The sequence below is a fragment of the Lates calcarifer genome, linkage group LG21 (genome assembly GCF_001640805.2).
Source record: "Lates calcarifer isolate ASB-BC8 linkage group LG21, TLL_Latcal_v3, whole genome shotgun sequence".
Lineage (NCBI taxonomy): Eukaryota > Metazoa > Chordata > Actinopteri > Centropomidae > Lates > Lates calcarifer.
The window spans coordinates 16,488,895-16,508,840 of NC_066853.1; the positions used below are offsets into that span (position 1 = coordinate 16,488,895).

The 19,946-nt window shown below is 40.8% G+C and overlaps 1 protein-coding gene across 1 annotated transcript; it reads left to right on the forward strand.

The window, feature by feature from the left end:
- On the forward strand, nt 1–17,036 carry hnf1ba (HNF1 homeobox Ba). The gene is made up of 9 exons (XM_018665406.2): nt 1–550; nt 2,561–2,760; nt 3,060–3,327; nt 3,425–3,648; nt 8,726–8,880; nt 10,124–10,250; nt 10,354–10,536; nt 11,187–11,305; nt 14,822–17,036. Exons 1-9 carry the CDS (start codon nt 171–173, stop codon nt 14,840–14,842), a joined length of 1,677 nt encoding a protein of 558 aa, XP_018520922.1. The 5' UTR covers nt 1–170; the 3' UTR covers nt 14,843–17,036.
- The last annotated feature ends 2,910 nt before the right edge of the window (nt 17,037–19,946 follow it).

Genomic DNA, 19,946 nt, shown 5'->3' on the forward strand with positions numbered 1-19,946 from the left:
TCCTACAGGGAAGTGAAGCAGCTTCTCGGAGCAGGTGTCAGCAGTGAACTTCCCGCAACACCGGACCAGAGAGGAGAAAAGGAACTTTATTATTATTTTTTTTTCTTTTAAACCTAACTTTTTTTTCCCCACTCTGCTCCGGCGCGCACACAGCAGGCCTATATGTTTTAATGTTCTCTAAAATGGTATCCAAGCTGACATCCCTGCAGCAGGAGCTCCTCAGCGCCCTGCTGGACTCAGGAGTTACCAAAGATGTTCTGATCCAGGCCCTGGACGATATGGACCCCAGCCCGCCGGGCTTTGGAGTAAAACTGGAGAGCCTGTCCATGTCTCCCGCTCCTCCTCAGAGCGGAAAGATGAACGGGGCGGACGTCGACTCGAAGCCCGTCTTCCACACGCTCACCAACGGCCACAGCAAGGGCAAGCTGTCCGGGGACGAGGGCTCCGAGGACGGGGACGACTACGATACCCCGCCGATACTGAAGGAGCTCCAGTCGCTCAACACCGAGGAGGCCGCCGAGCAAAGGGCGGAGGTGGACCGCATGTTGGCGTAAGTTTTCCTGCTACTTCGGTCGATTGTAAAAAGTGAAAAAAAAGTGGTTATAATTGAGCAAAGTCGCGGCAGTATGAAGGTGAAACGAGAAAGTGAAAATAAGCGCTCATACAGTCTTATTCTGTTCATTGTAACTCCCTCTGGGCGCTTTTAATTTTTTAAATTAGTTCTTTTAAATCCTGGAAAATAAAAAAAACAGGTTTTTATAATCCTGAAACAGTTTTCCTTCTCTCTGTTTACAATTTTAAAATAACCCGCCACGGCTCGGTTTTCACATTCTAGTTACTAATTATCCACACAGATTATTATTTCTTTACCTTTGCAAAATATCAGCTGAACTTAGATCTATTTATTATTAACTATACTCCACCTCTCAACGATAAAAATCCGGCAAGGGGCTACATGAGGAGCGAGTGAATGGAAGCGACTGGGAATAAAAAGAATAATACCAACTTTGCATAATAATATAAATGTTCTAATAATGATAATAATAATAATAAGACTGAATTATCTAATCATTAATTAAAATTAGGCTACAGTTTAAAAGCTTTATTTTTACCATTTACTCATGCGTCTGTAAACACATCATGACAAGAAAAAAAAAAATCCTAATTAGACGTCATACATTTCAGCTATTTATTTCTAATTATCTCCACTCAGGCCACTTGTGTCACTGTAAAACTAATATTTGAGGCTCCAACAGCAGCGGAGAAAAATCAAAACTAACCCACGTGTAGTTAAGTTATTATTAATTTTATTCTATAAATCATCAACTGAAAGATACACAGTGGCGTGTGATTAGAGTGAATGGAGATCTGGTTATTCATTGTCAAAAGTTATAAACTAACATCTCCCACTTAACCCGCAGACTTAGATGTAGGCCTCCACATTCTCCAAAACAAACAGACGTGTGTAGATTTGCTATAATTACCGATGTCAGTGTGTCTGGGCCTGCTAATCTCTGACTGTACGGTATAAGGCTCCGTTTTACCTCCGAGTGCTGTTAACGCTTCGCTGCAATAATGCATAAACGTGAAGGGCTGAATCTACAGGTAAGATTCTGCGCGTTTTTAAAGCTACATTTGCAAACAGAGCCAAAGTGCATACGGATACAAGTAAATTCTTAAAAACGAAAAAAAAAAAAAATTTTACCACAGAACTTCGCTTTTCTTTCGCTAATATCTCTAATTTTAGAGACAAATATATGACTGTAATCCTGACTGATCTGTTAAGGAGCATTTGGTCATATAATAATCAAGTAAAACCTAAAATGTGCATGTATTACCAACTACTGTTTTATAACACATATGTTGATTTTTTTTTTATTTAGATTTTTTTTTGTAGACTGATGCCAAGTTTTATAGTTTTTCCAAAACCTGACAAACATCTTTTTACTCATCAGAAGTTTTGTCAGCCTGTCTGATGATTTGCTGCTCAGCTTTGAGGTCCTTTCTTTTATATTTTCAGAATTCGTTCTTGCTTTGAATTTACACAGACATATAATCTAACTCTTTCCAGGGCTGAAATCTGAACCAAATACTAAGTCCAAGTTTCTCAACCTCCCTGAATCCACTTGAACTAACCTTTGAAAATATTTACAGCCTATTGAGCGGGCTACAATGATAAATGGGTTGTCTGTGAGGGGACTTATTATCATTACAGCCCCTTTAAACCTAAGGCCTTGAAAAACAGGGAAGCTAAGAGGAAGGAACAAGTTCATGAGCGGCTGTGTGTTTAATAAGACTCTTTCTGTGTCTCTACATTTTGTTATAGATTTAAATAAACACCTTTTATTGTGAACAAAGCTAAAATCATCTAAAAATCCTCTCCTCTTAGCACTGAAGCATGCTGCATGAAGCATTTCTTCATGTATTTCTGTTCATTTCTTTGTGACACAGACCAAAAACCTAACTGGTTCTACTCTTTACTGTTCCCCTCTGAAAGCTGGGCGTAGTTAAGCGGTGAAATGACTTGTGTTTTCCGCTCCTGTGTTTTATCTGAACCCAGAGAGGATCCGTGGCGTGCTGCCCGCATGATCAAAGGTTACATGCAGCAGCACAACATCCCCCAACGGGAGGTGGTGGACATCACGGGGCTGAACCAGTCTCACCTCTCCCAGCACCTCAACAAGGGCACGCCCATGAAAACACAGAAGCGAGCGGCCCTCTACACCTGGTATGTCAGGAAACAGCGGGAAATTCTCCGACGTAAGTTAATATTTGAGTTTCTCACAGCTTGGCCCTGGCCTGTAATGTGGCGTTGGCTGCAGCACAGCGCTTTGTTTGGGTTTCAAACCCTGTAGGGATATGAAGTTGGATTGGACATTTCCTCATCTTGCTAGATGCACCCACAGCAATAGATCTTATGAAGTTTGCCGTGATGTATCTAAAGGATAGAAAACACCTCTATAGTGTGTCTACATATCTGTCTTTTCCTTGTGTTTTTGTGCTGAGAGAAAGCATTTTGAATTTGGATTTTATTGAATGTACCTCTTCTTATTTTTCAGAGTTCAACCAAGCAACACAAGGTTCTGGCAGCAATATGACAGACAAAGGCAATCAGGATCCGGTGTTTTTTTTCCCAGAGTTCAACCCGTCCAGTCAGGGCATGGGTGTGCCTGGTGACGAGGTGGGCAGTGAACCCTCCTGCAAGAAAATGAGACGTAACCGTTTCAAGTGGGGGCCCGCATCCCAGCAAATCCTGTACCAGGCCTACGAGCGGCAGAAAAACCCCAGCAAGGAGGAGAGGGAGGCTTTGGTAGAAGAGTGCAACAGGTAGATAAACATGACGCCTCACTCTGCACCCTCTCAGGAAAATACTTCCCAAGCAATGTCAAAATTGAGTGACTTCACCTTCTGTTCTCCCCTGCAGGGCCGAGTGTCTTCAGCGAGGCGTCTCCCCCTCCAAAGCGCAGGGCCTTGGCTCCAATCTGGTCACAGAAGTGCGGGTCTACAACTGGTTTGCCAACAGGCGCAAGGAAGAAGCCTTCAGGCAGAAGCTGGCCATGGACGCCATTGCTGCGCCGACCCACACTATCAACCCTCTGCTGTCGCACAGCTCGCCGCACCACCCCCAGACCAGCGCTTCACCCCCCAGTAAGATGCCAGGTCGCGTTGATTTGCATACATCACATAGAGCAGGTTATTTTTGGCTTAAATGTTACATGTGCGGATTTTTTGCTTATGTAGAAACATTCAGCATAACTAGTCACAGAAAACATGTGCTAACCTCAGTTTGCAGGTGAAATTTAAGGTGTTTACTCCCAGATGATTTTTTGACAACAAAGCCAAAAAAAAGGACGTGAAACTGCTGCCAGAAAAAGGTTAGAGTTGATGTGATCAGAGAGGCAGAGAAAGAGGGGACAAGTGATCAATGAGCGTGAGTGAGTGAGCTGAGCAAATGCCATTGTTATTCTGATCTTTGAAAACACACTGGGAACAATCCACATTGTACCTGCAATCTCCACTCCAAAGTCAGCATGGAGAAGCACAACACAAAGGGCAGCAATCCTGTGACGGGCCAGGGTCAGGCCAGGGTCAGGGAGGGGAGAACGGACACATCCAGATCTACCTCAATGTTAACGCTGTCCATTTCCACATTTCCTCCTCCCATGCAGGTTGCTAATGACTCTGCTCAGAGAGTTGCCAAAACAAGGGAAAGCCACGCGTTACCGCTCTGACCATTTCACCCTGACCTGATGTTTGCCTTCTGAGTAATTAGTATTGACTGAGTCTACCTGGTGTACACGACATAAAAACAAAGCTAATAGACCTCGCAGAGCATTATCCACCATGCCATCACTCACCCTCCATAAAACTGTGATTTGAGAGAGTCACTCAGAGCCTATTGTTGTCCTCTCGTGTTCGAACACGAGGCGAGCTTTGAAGGGAAAACAAACTGTTTGCCTTGGCTTGCTCTTTTACCTTTGGATAAACTGGTCCCACTTGTGGATTGTCTGTTTGCTTGAGGGTTTTTTTTTTTTTTTTTGGTTGGTTGTTGTTGTTGCTCAGAACACCTGACCAGGCACTGACCCCAGGTTACAAAGGCAGAGGGGTCAGCGATAAGGCTGCAGAAGAGAAGGAGAGGTGGGTGCATGGCAGAAAGCGCTTCGCTGTCCCAAAACCCCTCAGCTGGCTGCTTACAAGGTGTCCTGCTGGCATCCTGCCGACAGCATCAGCTGTTTTTCAGTGTCAGCCCCTGGCCTGACAATAATATCCCAGCGGGGCGTCTCATTGCGTTGCTAGGGCACGGCCTGTATTATGCATGCTTAATGGACAATTAAAACCCTTTGCTACTACATCTCCCAGGCCTTTGATAAGGGGCTCCTCTGACTTCTACTCTCTATACTCTGCCTCAGCAGGGGGTCCATTGTCTGTGGTGTATTAGAAGACTGCACTGACTGTAACCTAGGTTCATTTATCTCTGCTGGGCTCGAAGGAGGACTGATTTTAAAGCCTCCCCCCTCACCTTTATGGGCATTAGTAAAGTTGCTGAGGCTGGTCGCAGACTTGGAGCAGCAGGAGCTGTCCACCAGGGTATTGGCTCTTTTCTGGCCAGACAGGACTGATGACCCCTTCATCGCCTATAGAGAAAGCTAGTAACACCCCACCACCACCACCCAATCCCTCCTTACCTTCAGTCATACAGGGGAGGTCACTTCTGGGTCAGATCAAAGAAACTCCTCTTACTTGAGGAGTTTTTATTGATTCTGTTTCAACTACTAACAGGTTCTGTCACAATTAGTTGACTAAATCATAACTTACATTACATTCATCTGACAGCTTTACTAACTAGTGGTGTCTGCTTACTTTTGCATTTTTAAAAGATTTCACATACAAAAGATGTTTCATTTAAGCCAAAGAGGAAAAGTATTGAATTATTTCACCAAAAAAGCAAATTCTAATCTAGTCTAAACTTTTTCTTACTTGACGATATTCATTTGATAACTGAGATCTTGTCAGATTAAGATTTTACATAAAATACATAAGGTAATCTTACAAAAATACAAAGCATCGCTTATTATTAAGCCTTGTAACATTGTTCTATAGAAAAAACATGTCAATTTTCAGATGTCTTGAAGATGTTAACAGTTCCACCAAAGAGTGATTTCCTCTCTAAAACTTCTCTTTTAAATGTCAAGTATTCCTAGGTTCTTCTGGTACTTCTATGTGAAGTGTAAACAGTCTGGCTACTGGTAATTTGGCAGCTGGCATCACCATAAAATTGAATTATTGCTGTGTAAGCTGAGCTGCATCGTTCTGCACATTACAAAACCAGCAGACTCAGAAGTTCCAGATCAGATACAGCAGTGGGGGGCGTTACCCGTGGGCTGCATTGCTTTCCGTTACCTCAGGCTAGCTTGAAACAGGGACCCACACAGAGAAAAGATGGCCTAGCTCTGCACTTTCCACTGCTCTGTGTCTCCCAGAGAGCCACAAAGAAGAGACTGGATACGTCCTGCAGAGACCCAGGAGGTCTGTCATATGCAGCGGCACTACAATGAGCGCTGCCTGGGGTTGGGGAGGCAGGCTTTGATATTACATGGGTCACGCAGGGAGCTAGAGCCTTTTAAACCTGCTGAAGATCCTTGCTACCACTCCCCCTCTGAAGTTCCCACCCTCCCCCTGCTCTGGAAGAGAAATCCCAACTTCCTCTGGGTGTTGTGTCATCTTTCCAGAGCAAAGATTCAGTTTTACAGAATCTTGCTATTCAAAGGCAAGATGAAAAAAAAATGTACAAGAATTAACTCGATAAGAAAACCCTCTGTTCCTTGTAGCTTTCTTGAAACCCAAAGTGTTTGAGTTTAAATTGTGGAAGTCTTCCTTACGCACTCCGAGATTCCCTGCAGTTAGAATTACTGCTGAACCCAAAGAAACAAAACTGGCTTGAATAGCATCCTTTTCTCCTTCTGACACTTTAAGAGGTCGCCCAGCCCCAAGATAACTGCCTTTTTATGAGTCCTCTTCTATTGTGTGGCAATGGGGGTCATGAGTCCAATGGAGTGCTTTATTGTTCTGCAGCTATGTTTACAAGGCGCGGTGGAGTGTTGTGGGGTTGCTAGTATGTTGCAGGAGACAATATGAAGTCTGTGCAAAATGGAAGATAGATAGTTTAGAGGATGAAATATGGCCCTGTGGCTTTGCTTCAGTCATTGCAGTGTTTGGAATTTAGGTATCTGTCTAAGAATTAGATGAGAAGATCGATACCACTGTCATGTCTACCTGTTAAATATGAAGCTAGAGCCTAAAGAAAGTTAGCTTAGCATAAAGACTGCAAACAGGGGGAAACAGCTAGCCTAGTTCACTCCAAAGGTACCAAAAAAATGTATGTATGTCTTGTTTAGAGTTGCAACGACTTGTTCATTAGCCAATTGGTAAATCTGACAGAAAATTAGTTGGCAAAAATATTCTGCAATCTTGTTTGTTTAATAGGAACAAAATCCAATTAAATGTTGGTTGTTCAATTTAGTCACCTGTTAATAAAGCCTGGATAGCTGTTCCCACTGTTTCCAGTTTTTATGCTAAGCTAAGCTAACTTGCTACTGGCTGTAGCTTCCCATTTAGCACAGACAGTACAGTGGTGTCAATTTTTTATCTACCTCTCTGCAAGACAGTGAATAAACAGTTTCCCAAAATGTCAAATTATTGCTTATAAATGTACAGTATCTTGTATACATGAGTCTATAAACATCCAACCACACAAAGGCTTTTCTCTACCAAAGATGATTTGTTTCCTTGATACCTGAGGCAAATATCTGAAAACATATCCTGTTCCAGCTTCCAGGAGTGACAAGAAATCAATGCCTCCCCCCTCAGTGATCACATTTAGTGTCAGTGCCTCTCCCTTCTTTATTATCTCAAAATAGTTGTACAGCGCTGTTTCCTGTCATGTCTGAGCAACTTCGGCGGGGGCATTTGGGCTATCACACCTGGGTCAGGGACGGAGGGGTTGGGGAAGATGTGAGATCTGAGACTCTGCAAACAGAGTCTGTCTCTACACTGTCACTGAGGGAGGGGCGGTCTCTGTGTGTCTGTGTGGGGCTGAGACTACAGGATAAGAATGTGTTTGACATTGCTTGTAATTGTGTAATGTTTGTTCTCTGTTGGTATCAGAGGGGGCCTGCATCAGCAAACAGTAATTTGATTGACGTTTGTTTGGGAGGGTGAGGCATTTCTCTGGCCCTCCAATGAGAGACAGCAAGTAGTCTAGACACGGGATTAAGTGATGGCACTAAAGCAGATTTTCAATTTCACTGCAATGTTACTGCTAATATGGAAAAAATATTGTGAAATTTAGTGGTGGGAAGTACATTTACTTAGTACTGTACTTCCGTGTCATTTTGAGGTCAATTTCCTACCACTTTATACCTTAAGTCCACTATATTTCAGGGTAAATATTTTACTTTAACACCTCTATGTTTGAGTTACCAGAAGTTCCTAGTTACTACATTTTTGAAAGATTTTACATTAAAAAAACATATATTAAGCTTAGAAAATACACTGTCCAAAAAAATATTCAAATTTATGTAGCAGAACTTTATTTTTTTCTTCTCTCCTCTCCTTCTCATGACCCCTCAGATTTATCTGGTGGCCCTTTGGGTGGGCTGTGAGCCACTGATCTAAACTGTATATAAAGTGGTTAAAATGAGCTCCACTGCAAGCAGCTACAAGTAATGTAATATATAATGATATGTCAGTCTGCAGAACAAGTGCTTTTATTCTCGATACTAAGTGCATGTTGTTGATAGTATGGATGCAGGATTTTTACTTGGGACTCCGTATTTTTGGTACTGTTGCTTAAGTAAATGATCTGAATACTTCTTCCACCACTGGCTACACTTCACACTGACGCAACTTCTGGACATCATCAGTAGCGTTTCTGTGCTGAGCCCAAGGGGAGCTCTGCTGTGAGTGTATGTGTGTGTGCTCAGCGAATGGCCTTGGCTGAGCTACGCAGATAGCAGCAGTGGACGGGTCAGTGTGTTTGTTTGCTCTGTCCTCACCCGGCTGAGTCAAAGAACGAGTGAGTCTGGTTGGTTGGAGCGACAGCGGCACTGCTCATTGCAGTATGAGGCCAGCGCCGCTATCTCTCTGCCCTACATAACCGTCGTAAGCTGAAGCACACGAGACAAGTGAAACTAACCCACTCGTTCTCTCTGTCTCTCTTTCTCAGTGCGTTACAGCCAAGGCCCCGGTGAGGTCACCTCCTCCACGACCATCAGTCACCACAGTAGCAACGCCATGGCGACCAGCCAGTCAGTGCTCCAACAGGTGTCTCCGGGGGGACTGGACCACAGCCACAGTCTGCTGTCACCTGACGCCAAAATGGTGAGTGAACACACCTGGTCCTTCGTGGCCTCAGATTAGATAAGACCAGGCCTGCGTTTAGCATAAACGTACAAAGCAGGTTCCTGAACCTCCTCTCCCATGGACCAACTGGCAAGAGCCAACAATTAGCACATTGTGCTGCTCTGTTTGGAAGGTGGAGCTGGGGTGGCAGGCCATGGCTGGACTTAGCACACAGCCTTCACCAGAGTGCACCAGGCATGTACATCACTCAGCCAATAAACCTGACAAAGAAACATTCTGTTCTTATTGATTAAATGCCTCGCAAAGAGGGGCCGCAGGTGGAGCGCTGCTTGTTCTGCCAGAGAAATGACGCCAACATTTGATTATGCCCAATGCTTCCTTTTTTTTTTTTCTACTTCAGAGTTTCTCCCCTCTGCCCTAGTCCAATATTTGATCAGTGACAAGGAAACCTGTGCAAGGACCCATAGCATTTGAGTAGTGGTGCAACAGTACTTTTGAAATACGATGTGTTCAAAAGACAATATTCCTTAAATTGCCTTGCAGTACAAAAATCCTTCAGTTTCAACATTTATCTTGCTCTGGGTCAAAAAAATATAAATTATGCAAATCACTTGCTGAATACTGTGCACCAACTTCCCTGTCAGTTCATAACACTTCTGCCTTTTGGAGCAGCTTTATGTGAAATGACGAGAGTGAGGGCAGGCAGTGCAGTGTGCAGCAGGTCAGAGCTGACAGTTTCTTATCTGCAGATGTGTGTCTGCCCGGTCTCTCCCCTGTGGGCAGCTGGCAGTAGTCAAACAGATGCAGCCCCTCTGAGCGGGAGGATCCCAGTCCAAAGAGACATGACTGTAAATGCGTACATGTTATTTTGGTTACAGCTGTGTTTTCTTTGCAAATAATCATCTCATTTGTGTAAACCAACACGCAGGTACAAACGCCGTCACTGTGCTACACAAACTAATGCACAGTCTTCTCTGCGCACATTTTTAGCTTGATTTTCTTTTCTTTACCTTTTGTTCCTTATCAGTATTTGCTTGTGTGCTGTGTGTGAGTGGAGTTACTCAAGCTTCGTGTTATACAAAAGAATCTGAACTAAGTCAACATTTATGTCTGTTGTTTGTTTAGCAGACAACATCAATTTCATTTTGAAAACAAATTCATGTGAATTTATATGAGTGTTGTGGTCTGTTATAAAGAATGGGACAGCCATAAAACAGTGGTGTCATTTTTGTTTTGTTTTTTTGCTTTCATCTTTCTCCAGATTTCCGGCTCAGGTGGAGGACTTCCTCCAGTCAGCACGCTGACCAACATCCACAGTTCCCATCACAGTCACCAGCAGACACAAAACCTCATCATGCCTCTATCTGGAGTCATGGCCATAGCACAGAGTAAGTCCTCCGTCCCTCCGTGGGACTAGAACACAAAAGAAAAGTTTACACTATCGCCACATGGTCTAACTTGATGGGTTTTTTTTTTGCTGCAACTCACCAGGTTTAAACACATCACAGTCTCAGACGGTGCCAGTGATCAATAGCGTGGCGGGCAGCCTCGCAGCACTGCAGCCAGTGCAGTTTTCCCAGCAGCTCCACAGCCCCCACCAGCAGAGCCTGATGCAGCAGTCCCCCAGCCACATGAGCCAGCAGCCATTCATGGCTACTGTCACACACTCACACAGTCAGTAACACATTTCTATTCTCTTCTACTTTGTTTTCTACTGTGCTTCTTGACTTTTTTTTGGCTTGTGTCGCCTTAAAACAGCGTCTACAGGGCTGAAACTAATGATTATTTTCATTGTCTATCAGTTTGTTGATTGTTTTTTTCAATTACTCGCTTTGTCTATAAAATGACAAAAGAAAAAAGCGAAAAAACACCTGTTATAATTTCCGACAGAATGAGGTGATCATTGCAGCTCTAAATTTCCTTTTGTTTGAATAATTTCCAGAGGACTGACAAATTAAAGACCCTACATGTTTCGCAAGAAAATTGAATAATTGGAGAAAAGTAAAAGAAAAAAACCCCTGTTATGATCTATTAGAATTGATTTTCTTTCCCAAAATTCAATTTTGATGTCATGTGTGGATACATCTCTGCCTACACGAACAGAGGAGTCAAACCTTAGAGAAAAAGTTCCCAAACTGTCTCCTAATATTAAAAGCAGAAGGTGAAAGCTGCACAAACCTTTAACCTACCTTATGGCTTTGGTATCCTCGGAAGAAGGTAGTTTGTTAACTTACCTGATGTAACCCATAAATACAGTTATTATTGATTCTATAGGATTGTGGAGGTGTAATAATAACAACATATTTTCTTGTTTTCATTTGCAGTGTATCCTCACAAGCAGGAGCCCCCACAATATTCCCACCCGTCACGTTTCCCCTCGGCCATGGTGGTCACAGACGCCAACAGCATCAGCACCCTCAGCTCCATGTCCTCTAGCAAGACGGTGAGTCTTTACCCGCCGTCACATCACATCTTATCAGTCACAGTTAGATGCACCTTCTCACCTCTGTCTGCCTGTCACTGTAGATTTTAGTCCATGTGATCATTGCGGGGGTTTGTGCATGAGAATCAGCATCAAATATGTGTTATATAACTGGGGTTTTTGCTGCTGCTGCAGGGTAATTTTTACATTTTGCAACAGGGTGGGCTGTCTCTTTCAAAAGGTGACACTTTAATCAGCTCACTCACTTCCTATTGATGAACAAAAATCACACTCACGCCCTCACCCTGATGTGATTGAGAGAAACAACTCGATTGACACACACACTAACAGCAGGAACTAGATCATAACAGGGGAGGAGAAGTGTGTATTTTATGATGGTGTGTTGACTTGTTTAATTCCTGTCACATTAGGATGCTCCTGTAAACAAGATGGTGCAACTTGGGGTCTCTCCTGGGTAAATACAATTTTATTAGTTCAGTCACACAGTTTGAAAATGAGTGAAATCACCAGAATCGCCCACACAAATCAAGTATTTCATGTAGCCACCCACAAGTGTTTCTTTTGCTTTAACAAGATTTTGTTTGGGGTTGTTGCTGATGTTCACATGCTTTCGTTTGACCTCAAACTAACAGATGAGACAGATATATGGATAGAGTGTATTTCCTATTTCCTCTCACTCAGACATCTAATCAATCACCTGTTCCCTCAGCCTGAACGGCTTCTGATTAACGCTCCCTCCTTTCACTTTCCTCTGGTCAGAGTTACCTCTGTGATCAGGAAATGAGCCTTGCTGTTAATCAAAGTTCTCAAGCCTCGTGTCCCGCCACTTTCCTCCATGCTACAGTGAGGCTGGAGATGAGGTTGGCTGGGTGGGTGGGGGGTAGAGGGTTTTTCTCTTCTTTCTTTCTTTCTTTTTTTTTTTTTTGTAATTACACCTCTTCCTCTTTCCTACTTCTCCCTGCTCTCGGTGATCGCTCTAGCCTGAAATGTTGACCGCGCTGCTTTCACACGCTCAATTTCCCACGCTGAGGCAGAGCTCTTGTACCCGCCGAGCTGCTGCTGACAGACTGATGGGTTGATGAGATGATAGTAAAGAAGGCAACACCAATCCCCCAGAGGCTATGAAATAGACACATTTTGGCTTAAGTGTGGCACAATGAGCCGTTTATTAATCCACTTTTGCAAAACATTTAAGGTATATGTTTATAATAACTGTACTCAGCTCCTTTACATGACTACCAGTTTTGAAGGATCAAAGCCACAATGTAAAAACCCTCTATTGATATATGATAAATCCTACTAAATTAGAAGTTGACCCTTCACATGGCTGGCTCAAAATATTATTTTGTTCTTTAACAAAATTCCCTTTAACTAGCTATCTCTTCTATATTTTGAATGAGACCCTTTTGTGTTTTTTTAAAAAAGTTTTATAAAACTTTTGTAAAAAACTTTTTGGTAACATACTTGAAAAATACTTTAACACTAAAACTGTAGAAAAACTGAATTATGCAGGTGGAGTAATTTAATGAACTACAAATTAAACAGTATCATAATAACAAAAAATTTACATTTATGTAAACTTTTTAACTTCTTTCTGAACTTTTGTACTGAAGCTGAAACAGTCAGTGGTGAAAGTAACAATGCAACAATAATAATAATAATAATAATAACAACAATAATAATTTAAAATCCTATTTGTGTAAAAATGCAGAGGTATCATCAGCAAAATGTGCTTAAATATCAAAAGTAAAAGAATTTGTTCCACAAGACATATTATTATTATAATTATTATGTTTATATTATGTTTGTTAACACTGTATTTTACTGATGTAGCTGCTGAAGTTGGAGTTACTTTTACTTTTTAAGTTTTTAAATTTTTGGGTCTTAAACAGATGAAACTATCTAAGATGTTAACAGGGGAACATCTGTAAGACACAATTTTGGAGTCTCAAGCCATTTTTTCTATTTCATAGATTAATCTATATATAAAATATCAGAGAAAATATTAATTTTACCATAATGTAAAACCAAGGAAATTTTCACGTTTGAGAACATGGAACTATGCAATGAAACTCACACTTAAATTGGATTATTAATTTTATTAATCAATTATCAAGTTTTTAGCAGCAGAATGATCACCTCAGTGGAGGAAAAGGTTTAGTGTCTTAAACTGGAAATACTCATGTCAAATAAAGTATCTCACAATTGTACTTTAACATAGTATTCAGTGAATGGTCATGGTTACTTTCACCACTGGCTGTACCCTGTGGGTCACATCATCACCCCATGGCATTTCACAAACCCATTTATTTATAGAGCAATTAGCTTGCAGGCTCTCCCAGGTATTTTCTTATCTTGACTTTATTTGGCCGGGTCAGCCTTCTTCTGTCCGGCATGTGCTGACTTTATAACACTCATTGTTTACAGAGAACCCTCCACTATACCTGAGACTGTTTAAAACTCACCTCTGCTCAGACCATGGCGTCTAATGACTCAGGTCTTACCTGCGGGTCAGCTTTATCAGGTGAAGCTGTTTGCTGGCTGCAGGGTCACACCAGGGTCACCTGCCTCCACCCCATGGAGACGCAGGGAAAAAAATAAATTCCACAAACAATCTAAAAAAGAGAGCATTTCAATGGAAACAAGGCTTTTCAGAGTCAGGACAAGAGGGATGAGGAATGTATTTGGTCAGGTGTGGCACATGAAGGTGCAGGGGTGATATATTTACCAGTGGTGGAAGAAGTATTTAAATCATTTACTTACGAAAACATAGTAATACTACACTACAAAAATACCTGGTTAAAAGTAAAAGACCTGCATTCGTAACCTTACTAAAAGTTTTTTTTTTTGTTGTTGTTGTTGTTTATTGTACATACTTCAAAACTTTAAGGCTTTCCTACCCTGTCTGTGCTACTCTGCCACAAGCACAATGGTTCCTACTGATGATGTAATTATTTTAAAAAAAAAAAGGTCACAAATATATATTTTTATTTTTCAAATATACTGATTAATTCTCTGAAACATGTAGACACTGTAACTTTTTAGCAAACATCAGTCAAACAGAAGTAAATTTTGAATTTGTTGGGGACTATTTTCAGTTGTGGATTAATACACATTTGGTGCTCTATGGAAAAAAACTACAAGAACATATTTGAATATCACCAACACCATCCTTTTTGTAAAAGTATATATTTACATATAATAGTTTAACCTATAACAATGCATCATATTTTAGAAAATTGTGATGTGTTATGTGTTTGTAATATAAAAGGTAGAAAGTAACTGTAGTGAGTTAAGTATGTGAGTACAGTAGAGGGATGAAGTTGCAGACAGCACTTGAGCACATATACTAAGTTACTTTATGCGAATAATATTTATATAGGTTTCATTTGTAAGGTCACTATTATGAAACAATATACATTATATATACCCGTGTCACTGGACAGATTGTATTTATTATTTTACGTAACAGAGACCCACTTTGTCTGACATTTCTCTCCCTCTCCTCCTTTTCAGTGTCCTCTTCAAGCTTGGTGAGAGCATCCTTGACTTCCTCTGGTGCCCGGCAACCGGAGCACATTTTTCCACCCTCTCACCACGGTAACCATGACAACTCTTAATAACCGGCAACGGCGCGCTGGATGATGAGTCAGTCAACAAACAAGAGGAGTGACGACGACGGAGGGCCAGGCGGTGAAAATGAGAAATGGGGACAGAGAAGGAAAACAAACCAAGAAAAAAACAAACCAAAAAAAAAAAAAAAGCCACTGCACCTGAAAGTGAAGAGACCGGATTCCACTTCCCCCTCTGTCACACACATGATCAACAAGGATGTATGATTTTAACACAATCTTTGAAAACAGTATTCAATCTTTCACAACCTACCCCCTCTTTTTTTAGAAAAATGTACTGTCCTCCTCTTTTGTGACATTACAAAGGAACAAAAACCAAACAGCAAAAACTGCTCATGAACTGCGTGGACCTGAATGAAGGCTCTGGGACAACTTATATTACACTGTGATTTAAGGTGGAAATATGAAGATACACTGAGACAGCCTCTGTGAAACTTCAAGGACCTAAGTGAAGGCGATTCACTCACTCACACAAAGTACCTGGATGCCTTTGCATGTGAGCAGAACTGTGTGACAATCACAATAACCTGTGCTGATCTTGTGTATGCATTTGACATTCTTACTGAGTTTTTAAGGAGTCTTCCATGTTATTCTCTCACACTCAGTTTAATGTACTAGCATTAGTGCAGGCGATGAATGTCGTCTGTCCCTGAAGGGATTCATCATTTCGAGTTGTTCAATGTGTATACTGTGATTGAAAAAGACTTTGACAATCTTGAAAGGACTATGCAATGTGTCTATAGTTGTATGCAATGCTTTGTATAGCTGGATTCTGCACAGAACTCCACACACTTGAGACTGGAAATGAATATGCACTATCAGTGAAGTCACCAACAATTACTATACTATACTGGAGTTGCTGTTGATAAAGCTGCCTGTATAAATAACACAAAAGCAGACAGATGGATGTGTGACAAATACGCATAATGTAGGTGCAACTTCAACTTGTCACCATGTCTCAAAAGCTAGCCTGCCATATCTTTAAACCTGATCTTGCCTTGTGGGAGAGGACTGACTCACACACTTTAAATGTGGCCCTTCCCCTTCATGGAAACCTCTGGCATTTGTTTGCACACGGGTTCAGGTGAATTTCAGGAATGGGACTCTCCCTCCTCCTCCCTCTCCTGCTTCCTGCCAGAATGTGAAGAAATAGGACAAATATTATCAATAACTCCTCATCTCAAATCATGGCACAGGACCCCCACAGTGTAGAATGAAAAATATTGACAGGTATTCAGAAAGAAAACAGTCATCTTCAGTGTGGTATTTTGTGAGGGAGAGAGACATGACAGAGGATAATGTTGTGACAGCAGCTGCTCTAATCTTAGAGGCATCCACAAAGACTGAGAAATGTTGGGGAGAGGAGCAGCTGCTGTGGGTACAGACGCTGCCACACTGACAGTATTAAGGTGAAGCGAAGTGAACTTTCATCCTGCGTCTTTCGCACGAATTTGACCTCTGACACTGAATGTGTTTATTTGTCCCAAATAATGTTGCCAGACGGGGCAGTTGGCTGATTTTTTCATTAACTTAAATTAGCAGATAGAAAACGATTTGGGATTATGGATTGGCTATAAATTGGCCTACTTTTTATACCATGCACATAGCATACATACACCAGGCTACATTTTTTACGATAACGGGGTAGGTTGTAGGCCCTGATTGTGGTACTTTTTGTATGGACTGTAGAGTTCACCTGAATAGTTCACTTCAAGTTCTGTCAGAACACAGTGGGAAAGTTTGAAATACCAAATTTGGCATAAATAATATGTTTTCTTTTCACCACAACTACCCAGAGAGACAAAAAGGCCATTTTTGACTATCAGACCCTGCATATCATAAGTGTGGCAGATCCAGTCTCCTATTCAATATTAGGTCATTACATTGTTGTTGTTATTATGTTGGTTGGTTTGTGACTGTTATAGGCACATCTATTGCCATCTGATCAGAGGGCACTCATACTTATGTGGAAGGACATGATTTTTTTCCCTCCTAATGTATTATTTTTGTATAAAATTGAAATCAATCATAAATCATTATTTATACTTTCTGAGAAAATATTGATATTCCAAGTAAAAGTTTTTTTTTCCCAAAATGAATACATTTTGTGGTTACTTCCTGTGCAAGAGAAAGACATTTCAACAGACTGATAAAAAACAGTGGTGGAAGAGATATACACATCCTTAAGTAGCAACACTACAGTATAAAGATACTCCATTAAAAGTTAAAGCACTGCATTCAAAATTTTAGTAAAAGTATAGAAGTATTAGCAACAAAAATGTATAATGTATAATAACAAAAGAAATATTTACATTGTCCTATCATGATGATTATCTTGAAAAACATGTATAATACATTAATAATTTACATAGTGTAGCTATATACACTGCTGATACTGCTGATGTAAATAGCATTTAAGTTGTAGTGGAGCTCAGGTGAGCAATTTCATAGGCAGTTGGGTTGTGAAATACATTTAATACATATAGCATTTTAAAGAATCTATCATATTTTCTAATCATATTTTACATCATATTTTATTTATTGATCGTGCAGTGTATTTCTAACTTATCTTACCAATCAAAGTAACGTGTAGCATGTAGCATAAAATGAAAGCATCTGAAATGTGTATGTAAGCCGAGGTGTTAGAAGGACTTTGGCATGAGTACAGTACACAGGTTACCTAAGTTCAGATCAGTTCAGTTCAGTGTATACAGTCTGTTTATAGCCTCTACAAAGATGTTGTAGTGTTGCAGTGTGATAAGAAAACAGCCTCTTTGAAGTTCATAGATCTAAAGTGCACATCACATTTCAAGAAACCAGTTCCTTGGACCATGAACATGTCAATAGCACCTAAAGTTCTGGCACCCAAAGGTCTTGTGAGGAGAAGACACATGACTTCACTTGAGGTTTTCAGTGAAGTAAAGTTATTGTTTGATTTTAACATACAGTATCATGTAGCTGTATGTATGCACTGATTTCACATTATACTCAGTCAAATAACACTGTATAACATCTGTAAATGTAAGTCCTGTATATCAGTATGAAAAAGGCTTTAACACAACTTTAACATATTGTCACATTTTAAGTTGAGCTTGTTCAATATTGTTCAATATTCACTCTCCTTTTAGCTCTGCTTTGCTCTCCATCTTTGCCTGAGGGAAATATTATTTATAAATATTATAAAAAATATTAGGCTATTTAGCTGCAAAATGCCCCACCATGTTCACCAGCTATTCTCTAACTGTGTCTGTCAGGGATGGGAAGATTATACTCGTACCAATGCCATTGGTTCTGCTTATTGGTCCGATGCCTTATTGATTCCCTCAACAATTCCCAATCAATTTTCTGGAACAGAAACAGTAAAGTTGTAGCCATAAAACCAAAACACTGAGTTTAAAGACCATGAAGCTCCATAGACCTGAGGGGAACAGCAGAACCAGGTGATAAGCCTCTGTTCATCACTACAAAAGTAGCCTTGTCATCCCTTGTAAATATAACAAAATGTCTTATGGCCGCTTTAAATTCTTTTCATTCTTCAATGACAACAAAACAACCAATCAAAAACTGCCAGATCCTGAACTGTGGTTACTGAAGTTATATAAAATTTTTTGAGCCTGCACTTTGTTAGCTGTCTAGTTGTCTCATTAGTAAAAAGGGGTTGATGTGGCCTGTTAAACTGAAGTTAAAGTTATTAGCTTTAAATTTAAAGTTTACATCATGGGGGGAAAAAAACATACTGAGCCACTTTTGCTTTAAAAAACCAACAGGACTGAGATTTGTATTACTTGGCAATGCGCTCACTCTGCTGTTCTATCCCTGTGTTGACCTGCAGCCTCCTTCACGGAGCCCTGCTGGGGAAAGCCTTGTAATCCACTGATGTTGCTCTATTTGGTTTTCAATGAGGCCTTTGATTTTCAGACCCGGGAAACCTCTAAAGATCTGACCATGTGTCTTTTACTCTTTTCTCTTAAAAGAAACTGAAATACTGGCAGACTCATTTGCATCTGTTAGAGGCTGAAATACAACACTAAACTCTCTAAACATCAGATGTGAATTAGGGTTTGAATACAAACTCAATTCATTTGCAGGTTCTTGAATAATTTAAAGATTTTGAATTTAAAGATTACTGCTTTCTATGACATACAACCAACATTTTATTTTATCAACTCAGCCATCTGATATATTCACTTTATATGCACATTATCAATTTTCATCTTCCACAGAGACATTTTGAGACTGTTTTACTCCAGTGTTGACATACATCATACATGCTGAATGTTTACAGCATAAAGTTATAATGAGCTGCTGCATGCTGTTCTTTATCAAACAGCCTGATGAAGGAAAATGGGGAAATGTTTTCAGTATGATAAATTACTATTTGAACAAAGTAATGGACTGTATGTGTTTCAGCAGGGGGCACCATAACTCATTTAGGAATCTAAGTAACGGCGATAAAGAGAGTGACAATTCCAATTCAACTCATTTTAATTAACTGAATAAAACCCAAAACATCCCTTGACCACCACTGCTTCCCTGTCCTGCACCTCGCCAAAGATTAAGTGAATGAAAATCTGAGGTAATTTGCCCATATGCCAGGCAACCATTGTCTTCAAGGAGGCTGAAGTGAAGGGAATAACTTTAACCAGTCTTTATTATGAGATAATCATCACCTCCTCCACAGCCTTAGTACAGAATCTGTCTGATCAAAGAATAAAAACATTCAGCAGACGGAGGATCACCGACTCTCTCTTTACCTCCTGGGAGAGGACTGGCATGACTCCCAGGCAGGAGAGCGTAACAGGGAAGGTCACGACTGAGGCGGCCCAACCCTGGCCAGACATGATTCACAAACTTCCTCTGGGCAAATGTTGTCAGTCAGAACATGAAGTCTTCAAGAAAAGTTTCACTACACAGACATGTTCTCCCAAAACTTGTTCATTGTCAGGTTAATAAATCTGACTCTGAACCTGCTCCAAGGCCAAGATTAAAGCCCTTTAATCAGCATTAAG

Excerpts from the sequence above, each read along its gene's own strand:
- hnf1ba (XM_018665406.2), top strand. The coding sequence starts at position 171 with ATGTTCTCTAAAATGGTATCCAAGCTGACATCCCTGCAGCAGGAGCTC. Across the intron at positions 3,328-3,424 it reads TTGGTAGAAGAGTGCAACAG|GGCCGAGTGTCTTCAGCGAG; the intron begins GTAGATAAACAT and ends TCTCCCCTGCAG. Across the intron at positions 8,881-10,123 it reads TGTCACCTGACGCCAAAATG|ATTTCCGGCTCAGGTGGAGG; the intron begins GTGAGTGAACAC and ends ATCTTTCTCCAG.